At 44.2% G+C, this 10,166-nt stretch overlaps 1 protein-coding gene across 10 annotated transcripts in view; it reads left to right on the top strand.

The window, feature by feature from the left end:
- Positions 1-9,362, top strand: part of osr1 (odd-skipped related transcription factor 1) — a 38,108-nt gene extending 28,746 nt beyond the window's left edge. For 2 of the 10 annotated variants that reach the window (XM_048597379.1, XM_048597372.1), the window contains exons 2-4: positions 6,547-7,243; positions 8,049-8,148; positions 8,505-9,362. In XM_048597379.1, the coding sequence (XP_048453336.1) occupies positions 6,600-7,243; positions 8,049-8,148; positions 8,505-8,762 (1,002 nt within the window). In that variant the 5' untranslated portion in view covers positions 6,547-6,599 and the 3' untranslated portion in view covers positions 8,763-9,362. Of the gene's footprint in view, positions 1-908; positions 1,413-1,910; positions 2,063-2,859; positions 3,200-3,300; positions 3,353-4,255; positions 4,526-4,568; positions 4,946-5,033; positions 5,059-6,546; positions 7,244-8,048; positions 8,149-8,315 lie in introns of those variants that run through there. The other 8 variants (XM_048597380.1, XM_048597382.1, XM_048597373.1 and 5 more) reach the window with 8 other exon arrangements.
- Positions 9,363-10,166: the final 804 nt, after the last annotated feature.

Raw genomic sequence — 10,166 nt, 5'->3', positions numbered from 1 at the left:
GTGTGTGTGGGAGGGGTGTGTTTATGTAGGGGTATATGTGTGGGGGGTGCTTATGTAGGTGTGTGTGGGGAGATGTTTACCTGGGGTTGTGTGTATTTATAAAGTATTCAGTTGCTCCGTGTGAAAGTCCGGCTGACCCTTTTGGTTTGCAGGAGTTTAACTGCATACAGACCCGGAGTTACACAGAGACCTGGTTCGACTTGTAATTCGAACAATCAAAGATGTGTCTCCTCCAGCAGCCCCTCCTCGGTGTCTGATCGGCCAGGAGCGTGTCCGTTCACACTGCGGGAGCACAGTTTGGACCCAGCTACACCCCCACCCCCCAACCTATCTGCAATGGGAGATTTCATTCCAGGCTTTGACAGTGCCTGGGAGAACACGTGCTAGATCGAAGCACCGTGAGAATCATTTCCAGCTCACCTGAATCCACTCGATCCCACTGCTCCTGTGCGAGGCATCACCAAACCTGCTATGTATCGAACTATGTAATAACGACCCCCCACCCCTTCCCAGCCCAAAACGGCCGCTTCGCTTTGGAAGTGGCGTTTTTTTTTATATTTTAGCCAACTCATTCAGAAACAGTCCGGAGTGGTAAGAGTGTTGAACTAGCTTTAGCTGAAAAGTCCAGTCAGGCTATTGTGTTCTTCCCAGCTGTTTCCGGTACAGGCTATAGTTTGCTCCTGTTAACTTTAATGGGATGCATTTAATAAGAGGCTCCAGGGCGGTTAATGAGACTGTTATTAACAGGGTTAAACGCGCGGAGCACGTTTTATTCCCAAACTGCCTCTGCTTTGTGTCCACGAACTAAAACCTTCTCAACGTGTGACTTCAGACGAGCGAAAACAGGTTTTTTTTGGTTTGAGAAGCGAAGCGTAATTCAAACTTACAAATGACGTCCAATTTAGCTTTTAATACACGTTGCTAATGCAGTAAAGGAGCATAGAAATCGAACTGTGTTGGACTATAACACAAATCGTGTTTTATCGTAATACATTTTAAAAGCTAAAGGCTAATAGTCTACCCCAAAGTGTTAAACCGGTTAGCAGAACAGAGAGCTCCCATTCACCAGCACGATCCGTGGCCTGTGTGATCTCAGTGGCCTCTCCGAGTTTTATTCATGAGTTTCAAATGGAATTGTGTTAAAGGCCCCGAATATTTAATTTCTTTAGCAACATGAGGCATGTATTGGTACGGCTGGGGTCCCTTAGTGCCCTTACACACGTCTAGTGCTTTAATCAGAAGCACGCTGGAATCTGTGAAGTGTCGATAAGGACGTAAGAGAACACAGCCTTCCCCGAAATTTGGATATAAAACAGCTGCAATCCGGCCAACGACCCCCTCCCCTCTCCTTGCTCTGTACACCTTGGATTAAAACATTTCCTCAGAGTATTCTCTTCACTCTGACTTGAACGGCAAGTTCTCCCTGTTCTCAGAATGTTTGTTTATCTTACTCGGTATATTAATTAGCAGTGCTCGCTCCGACCCCCTTTTATTCTCCAGAGTGCTGATTGTGATTATCTATTCAATAATGGTGCATTTAGGACGTTGATCTAAAAGCAAATACTGATTGATATCTCGCAGCGCGCCCTACCTTCCGATGTTGTAGAGTTCCATTGACAATTAGGTTTCTGATGAGGGCGAGCTTCCAGCAATCTCTCAGCTAGGAGGCTGGGGCTGGTTATTCATAAAATTGTGTGTCTGTGTGTTTGGGGGTGGGGGGAGAGATGGCAAGGTAGATACACTCTCAAGTTTATGGTCCTATTTTGTAAGGCAAATTTATCTTGAAAGATTGAAATTCATTTCGAGAGCATGCCAGTACACATGTGGTCTGTTCTCGATTACTCAGGAAGCAAACTTGCCAGCTTTTCCTTGCAAAATGATCTGTGGGGTTTTTTTTATCTCGTGATCAAGAAGCGGCACTTTAAGTTGAAAATTTGTTTAATTTAACGGAAATCCCGCGTCAGTTAGTCGGCGAGGTAGAAACTGCATCCCTCACTAACGAATTTCGGCCAACCCAACCTGAAATGAATTGCTTCATCGTTGGCTGGAAACGTGAAGCCGAGTAGGGCTCGCTCGGTTAAGTCTTTACTCACACAGACGTAGTTAACAGGGTTATGTTTTGTGAGGGGAATGTTCCTGGATGAACAGGGCTCTGTCTATCATATTGGTAGGGAGTCACCTCCTATATTGACACGCATCCCGTTCCTCATCGATATTGAGGGAACCGGCCGTTTGTATTCCTTCATCTTTGGGGTTTTGCACTAACGAGGGGTTTGCCGCCTTGTTCAATGCACTGATTATTGTATTGCTGTGTATGTGGCATTTTTCGCTACTTTTCTGCAAAATGCATGAATGGTGTCGTTAATGAGACGAGATGACCTAAACAGTGAAATCAGACACATGTAGGATCCTGGTCATTCTACTCGCGACTAACCAGCAAAACCCCGCGTGATTTTATAGATAGTGTTGGAGCAGGTGCTGAATAAAATCACCCTTTTATTTTCGCTTAAACTCTCTCTATTCGGCCTCATACTCTCGGAGCTTTCTGCTTAGTTTTGCTCGCTTCATACACAGCAATCCAATTCTCTCTCGCCTCTAAGTTGTCAGGCCCAGAATGTTTTGGAACTCAGTCAGATATGCTCCATTTGTTGTGGCCATTCGCGCCTTTTCGAATGCTTTGTAATGGACTGTTATTGTCGATTTAAAAAAAAACTAGCCTATATACTGTGAAAGAGATTAACTTGCGAGCGTTTTAACAGTGCTGTAATGATGCAGTTCTCAGGTCTGTATCTGCTAGCTCCCACTGGTTATGAATCTCAGTTCCGTCAGTAACAAACGCCATACACCTGCAGCTATCTTGAAAACACTTTGTTTCAGAAGCATGTTCTTCCTTACAAAAAGTCACCAAGTGCTGTAGAAAGAAAGCTGCTCCTTAATCGGGGATACTGCATTGAAGGGGTATTGGGGATGACTAATACGTTCAAACTTCGCTGACGGTGTCTATAGCTGTTACGGCCACAGTTTAAATAGTTTCAGGCTCGGTGGATTTGCTGCTCTCAGGAGATTTCCCTGGTTACTGCCTCGTGGTTTATTTACAGTGTAAGCCATATCATGGTCTCTGCAGTGAATTCTGGCAGTTCACCCTTCCTCTTTCAAGAGGCGCTGACAGAGATCTCTCTCTCTCCCCGTCTCGGACTCGGTATTTGTGAATTTTTAAAACCTTTCGTTTCGTTTTAGCGATTGAATTCGCTGCTATCTATTCTGACTCTGTTTTCTATGCTGTCATCGCAGGATTTTTTTCTAAAATACCGTTCTATTTACTCTTGGGTAAATGTTCTACATGTGAATTTCGGTACGTATATTTTGAAACATTTATCAGGGCTCTGTGGGAATTACACCCGAATGTATTTGTTGATTCAGGAGATACAAGAGGATATCTTTCTATTGGCCCCTGGAGACCGTATACAAGCGCCAATATTGTTCCCTGCTGGTTATCTCGCCAATGCTGTAGATGCCAATGAATCTGATTGAAGATAAACGAAACTGATTCTCACAGGGTCGTCAGTGTTTGGTTTAAACTGTAGAATTAAGTTTGAAGGTATTCCAATGAATTAAATGGGACGTTTAAACGGCAAATTCTTTAGTATGGTGTTTTCGCACAGCGCTGTGTTGTAACAAGTGAATATGACTTGGAAAAAAAAGTCATTTAAATGGTTTGTGTTTATCTACCAAGACAGTAAAACTCGCGGTCAAGGGCTCAATTGTAATAGGACCCACGGAATCAAATGGGTGACTGTTGTAAAGAAGTCGAGTCCAGAATTAGCAATGTCCTTTGTCTGGATTGACACCAAGGATAGATATTTCTTTGTAATACTAAGTACCTTCGAAACTTTAATCGGGAGACAGATTCGTTTAATTTATGCTTTTTAGAATTGACTTTTTTTGTATATCTACCCAGAGCGACATTCGCTAAAACAATGTACGTGACATGTTTCTGATATTTAAATCAGTCCACACAAAACGATTAAAACCGAAAGAACTGTGGAGGCTGTAAATCAGCCGAGCTACCATGAGTTCTGAGGAAGGGTCACCGGACCGGAACGTTAACTTTGATTTCTCTGCACCGGTGCTGCCAGACCTGCTGAGCTTTTCCAGCAACTTCTGTTTTTGTTTCGTACAAAATGATTGATGCGATACAGCGTCGTTGGGTTCATGCCTGTTAACACTTTTTTTAAAAAATTCTCTGACAGTTGTAATAACCAGCAGAGCAGGTTCCTTAGTTTCTGAATGTTGCAATCCAGTTCGTGAAATAAAATTAGTCCATTCATTTCGACCAATTACTGTTACCGTAAGAATAAATGAGATGGGATTGGTTGCTACACTAAAGTATAGGTTAACATAATAGGAGCTAATCAGCCTCTAATACAATTACACTTGCATAACCCAGCCTTGGGATTTCACACACACACTGACAAATTACCCGTGACTGGTTGTAATGAGCGTTATCTGCCGTGACTGTTGAGAGGTAAAAGAGATTTCTGGTGTGACTTTTCTTACCAACAAGAATGGGAACTCTCACCAATTAGCAAAGCCAACCTTAGCGAAATGTCACTGTGTTTTGTTCTGGGTCAGTGCAGAGGAATTCCACATAATGTCAGTTCGCTTGATTTGCCAATTCGTTTGAAATGATTTACACCGATTTACGCTGTTCTGGGTCTGCTCGTCCTTATATTGTTTCGTAAAGTCAACCCGAAAGCGGCGGCTGTAGGAGAGAGCGAAGTGACCCGAATGGTTTTTTTTGTCCAGAAATGTCCTTTATTTTTGAGAAGTGTTTTTTTTCAAGCGACTCGCTGTTGCCTTTTGAAAGGAAATTTGGGACCACTGACGAGATCATCCTAATGGCCTGGAAGGAGAGAGCATTACTTCAGAAAGCAGTAAAAAGCTGGTGAGATTAACGCTAGAAAACATTTTTATCTTCCCGGACACACCAGCGGTCAGTGATCTTCACCGATTCGCTCGGAGTTAACATCTGGAACACCCTGTCAGAAGGAGAACGGCGTATGTACACCTGCAGCATACAACATTGACCGGGTCCTGCAGGTTCCTCTTGTCGGGCACTGACCAGGGAACCGCCGATTCGCTTTGATTTGCTGTTGGAGGAATCTAGGAGGGGGGCATGGATTTAAAACGAGAGAACAAGCTCAGTAGTGGATGGGGGCTGCTTTTAACTACATCTGGCGCTATCAAGGCGGCGGGTTTTCGATCAAGTCAGGAACCTTTGATCAAATCGACCCACCACATAAAATGTACCTCATTATGAGGCCCTCCCTTTGATGTGGACCTCTGTTTAATAAGTTACCATTTTTACTCCCGCTCTTTTATTTTACCTCGTTTGCCAGCGCTCCGGTGCTGAGAAGTAAGAATTATAATATCTAAATGTTTCTACTTTTATCTTATTGCGAGTTTATTGCTTGCAATTTTCTTTTGTCATTTTTTTTCAAGACAGAAGAGTTTTTTTTGTTAAACCCGCTTTCCCACAGTAATATTCAGAGTGACCAGGTCATCCCGGTCGGTTCAAAACCCATCTGTATGTGTTGAGAAACTCGCACGTAACATTTCTGATTGTTGTCACGTTTATTGATGGTTTCGCGAAGAAGATCGGACTGTTCCTATTTTAACTCATTTTCAGGCCACTGTAAGGCACATTCTTGCGGAAACATTCGAAACAAAAATATTGCGGGTGGCCGCGGTTGGGATTCGTTGTGTGTGTTTTTATTAATTGGTTGCGTGGGGCAAGGAAATCGACGACCACTCTGGAACAAAATACGCGCCTGTGTCTAGAGAACACATTTCCATTTTGATAATGGGGCTCCGGGCCCAGTGGAAACAGAAACTCAGCAGGTCTTACAGCATCTGTGCAGAGAAAGCAAAGTCAGCGGTTCGGGTCCAGTGACCCTTCTTCAAAAGTTAACCCTTGTTTTTTGTTTTCTCTCTACAGATGCTGCCAGAATTTCTCCAGTGATTTCTGTTTCTGTTTCAGATCTCTAGTCTCCGCAGTATCGTGCTTTAATTCGAATGGGCATTGAACCCTTGTCTCACTTGTTCTATGCCACTGAATATCGCGTGTAGACACTGAGTTGGAATATAGGAACAGGAGTAGGCCATTCAGTCCCCTCCAGCGTGTACCACTATTCAATGAGATCATGGGTGATCAGTTGATTAACTCCATACACCTGCCTTTTGCCCATTTCGCTTAACACCTTCGCTTAACAAAATTTGAAAATAACAACTGATCCAGCATCCACTGCCATTTGTGGAAGAGAGTTCCAACCCTCTACAACGCTTTGTGTGTAGAAATGCTTTTCAACATCCCTCCTGAATGGTCTGGCCCTAATTCTGACTCTCACCCCGAGTTCTAGAATCCCCGTGCAGTGGAAATAACTCCGGGATATCCCGTTATTGTCACATTTGCGAATCAGTTAAATATTCAATAAGACAGGTTGTAACGCCGTCACTCACTGCGTGCCTTTTTCTTTGAACTCTAAGGTTTCTGCAAATTGGCCAGGTCTCCTGCAACCCAAGGCCCTCCAGCGAGCACCATGGGCAGTAAAACTATTCCGGCGCCAGTGCCTATTCATCCATCGCTACAGTTGGCCAACTATGCATTTCTGCAAGCTTCCAACGGCATCCCGACCCCTTCAGAACAGCTACACAACCTATACGGTTTCAGCACCCTGCACACGGTCCATCTCCACCAGTGGACGCTGGGTTACCCTCCCATGCCACTGCCCCGTTCTTCCTTTTCCAAAGTGCCTGCTGTTTCCGCTCTGGTGGACACGCGCTTCCAGCTGCCTGCAATCCCCATCTTCCCGCACGTTTTCCAGCCGAAACAGGAATCCAGCAGCTTCCCCAACAAGACCAGGCCCAGGTTTGACTTCGCGAATTTGGCTATCGCGGCCACCCAGGAGGATCAGCCCAGTCTGGGACAGATAGACGGACAGTGTTCTCCCTCGGCCATTGGCTCCCTCCTAGATGCCACAAAGTTATCCCCGGAAAGGAAACCCACCAGGGGCAGGCTGCCGTCTAAGACCAAAAAAGAATTTGTCTGTAAATTCTGCGGGAGGCACTTTACCAAATCCTACAATCTTCTAATACACGAAAGGACCCATACCGATGAACGGCCCTATACGTGTGACATTTGCCACAAGGCATTTAGGAGACAGGATCATCTCCGTGACCACAGGTAAGAGAGCGAAGTCTGACTTGCTCGGGCCCAGTACTTGTACACTGGTGAACACTCTGCCTTAATGTTGCTTACAGTAACATTCGGAGTCTCCATTAGAAAATCAGCAGAGAATCTCAAACCTCAGTCCAGTCGGTGAGAATTCTTGCTAATTTTGCAGCGATGCGATGAGACTCATTTTCAAACAGTGTTATGTAATTCCTCGGTTCACAGCCCCCAAAAATATGTACGATGTTTGTTCAAACTTGCCTTAAGGTGGTAGCAAATTACTGCAGATGCTGGAATCAGTAGTGAAAACAAAAAAAAAGCTGGAGATCACAGCGGGCGATAAGAGTCATCTAGATTCGAAACATTAGCTTGTTTTCTCTCCATGGATGCTGCCTGACCTGCTGTGATCTCCAGCATTTATTTTTTCTTTCGCGTTAAGGCAAGCTCTTGGAAGGTTGAACATGACGAATAACTTTGTGAAACCGTGCAGCTGAATTGCTTGTCCAGCAATGTGTCGATTGGAAACAAAAACAGAACTTGCTGGAAAAAAACTCAGCAGATCTGACAGCATCTGAGGGGAGAGAGAAAGCAGAGTTAATGCTTGAAGAAGGGTCACTGACCCCTTCCTCACACCCCACCCACATTCTATTCACAGATGCTGCCAGACCTGCTGAATTTCTCCTGCACTTTCAGTTTCCATCTTCAGGTCCTCGTTTTAAGATGTATCCATTAGGATGGCTCGAAGCCACTCTATCATTAGCTTGGTTAATTCGAATGACAAATAATAAGATTTCTTTTTCTTCTTTTTTGAATGTAGGTACATTCACTCCAAAGAAAAACCCTTCAAATGTCAAGAATGCGGTAAAGGATTTTGCCAGTCCAGAACGTTAGCTGTTCACAAAACACTGCATGTGCAGGTAAAAGAGCTGAAAACCTCTAAAATAAAGTGCTAAGCATAGTTATCTACAAGCTGGTCTCAGAGAGGAACACTGAGGAAATGCGGACAGACCTGTCAAATTCAGAAACAGCATAGACTATATCCAATCTGCTGCTGTTCTTTTCTGTTACTTTTATTCCAATACAGATTATCTGCGGCATTCTGCTATGGGAAGACCTGTTTCTAAACTCTGAGCAAAAGGAAAACCAAAATCGTTTTGTTTCGTTAGATTCCCCCCCTTGAATCGAAGGCGCTTGAACTGTGTCGCCCACCTTGTGTGCCCCCGGCGTGAACTTGGGAGTTGGAAGGTGCTGATTTGTCTTCTGTGTTTAACAGGAATCTCCGCATAAATGCTTGGCGTGTGGCAGAGTGTTTAATCAGAGAAGCAACTTGAAAACTCATCTCCTCACTCACACTGACATAAAGCCTTACCACTGCCGTCGTTGTGCCCAGCTTTCCCGCCGGAACTGTGATCTGAGGTGTCACAGACTCACCCACATTCTCAGAAACAGGCCTGGATTGCCAAGGGCTGCAAAATGTGGAGAGAGAGAGACCTTAGTGGAGTTGATCAGGTCTGGTCGCTCCAGAGTTTAGAATTGTAGGATGGAATAGTGATTTAATCTCAGCTAGGAGCCAAAGAAAGCGACAACATTGGAGACTTTGTGGATGTTTGAATGTGAAAGGAGCGCCTGACGGAGAAGATTGAGGGACAGTGTGTCATTTGTTGTGTATGGTTTAGAAAGCCATGTTCATTGTGACGGTAGGATACAAAGCGGAGACCCAACACTTCAGCCCCTTCAGGTGAAAATCTAATACCGCCAAAAATACACATAGTTGCAGCAACAGACCGTTGAAAACTGGGTTGAAAACTGCACTCCAAGCCTGCAGTGGCTGTGAACTGCGTTGTTTGATAGACTGCAGTCGTCTAGACTCAGTGCTAAACTCGTGCGGACTAGAAACCGGGCACACTTCGTTAGTAGACGACAGGAACGAAACCAGAACAAAGGAGCACGCAACCATGCAACATAAGGACACTCGAAGCTACATTCCAATCGGCGGAATTTTTTTTCAAAAAAGACACAAATTGTTCTTTGTAAATGTTTTTTGGCACTTTACGCTGTTTTTTTTTTTACTACTTTCATGTATCACTGGATTTCTAATCTTTTGAAACGAATAAATGGCCATTTTTAGGCAGCACGTTGAACTTTCCTTTACTTGAACAAAACACAACTAATAAACTCAGAGATAGTAAAAACTGCTCCACGAATGCTCCAACACGGTGTTATCACAGAACTAATAAGATTTCTCTCAGCTTAGGACGCGAGTCTATTGCATTTCTGCGTAAGCTCACAGAAAACAAATTAACTTCATTCAAAAAACACGCACCAGATACGGTATATCTATTCAGGAATCTCCAACTATTTGCAAAAGAGGCCGAATATTATACCTGGGCTGCGGTCCGTCACCTCCCCTGGTATATCAGCTGTCAGCTACCTCCACATATACAAAACATTTTAAGATATTCGTTTTTTTTTCAAAACATCTCTCCGGGTTTATGAAAGGGCCTTTTCTTCTCATGTGGCCTTTGTATATGTGCGTGTGTGGGAGGGGATGGAACGATCTTGGGGTAAAACAATTTTCACGTTGAAAGCAGAAGGTGTCTCCTTTCTCGCTCTCCAATAGATTTCAGGTTAGCCATTTGATACTAGTCTGACTCTGTGGGCCCGAATGGCCATGGGAAGGGTCGTGGAATCTGCACTAAAATCCGCACTGCCTAGAGAACTTTCGAAGTGCAATTCTCGGCTGTGGGACCACACCTCACACACAAGTTTTGAACACCCATTAAATTGATCAGGTCTGATCTGAGCTCTAGAACGGTGCAGGTTCATTACGGAAAAAAAAAACAACAGAACAAAATTACCAGAGATAGTGGGTACAGCCGATGCTGGAGAATCTGAGATAACAAGGTGTAGAGCTGGATGAACACAGCAGGCCAAG

The sequence above is a fragment of the Rhincodon typus genome, chromosome 5 (genome assembly GCF_021869965.1).
Source record: "Rhincodon typus isolate 14 chromosome 5, sRhiTyp1.1, whole genome shotgun sequence".
Taxonomy (NCBI): Eukaryota; Metazoa; Chordata; class Chondrichthyes; order Orectolobiformes; family Rhincodontidae; genus Rhincodon; species Rhincodon typus.
Note: the sequence above shows the minus strand (reverse complement) of the source record. Positions and strands in the feature narration are given on the sequence as shown.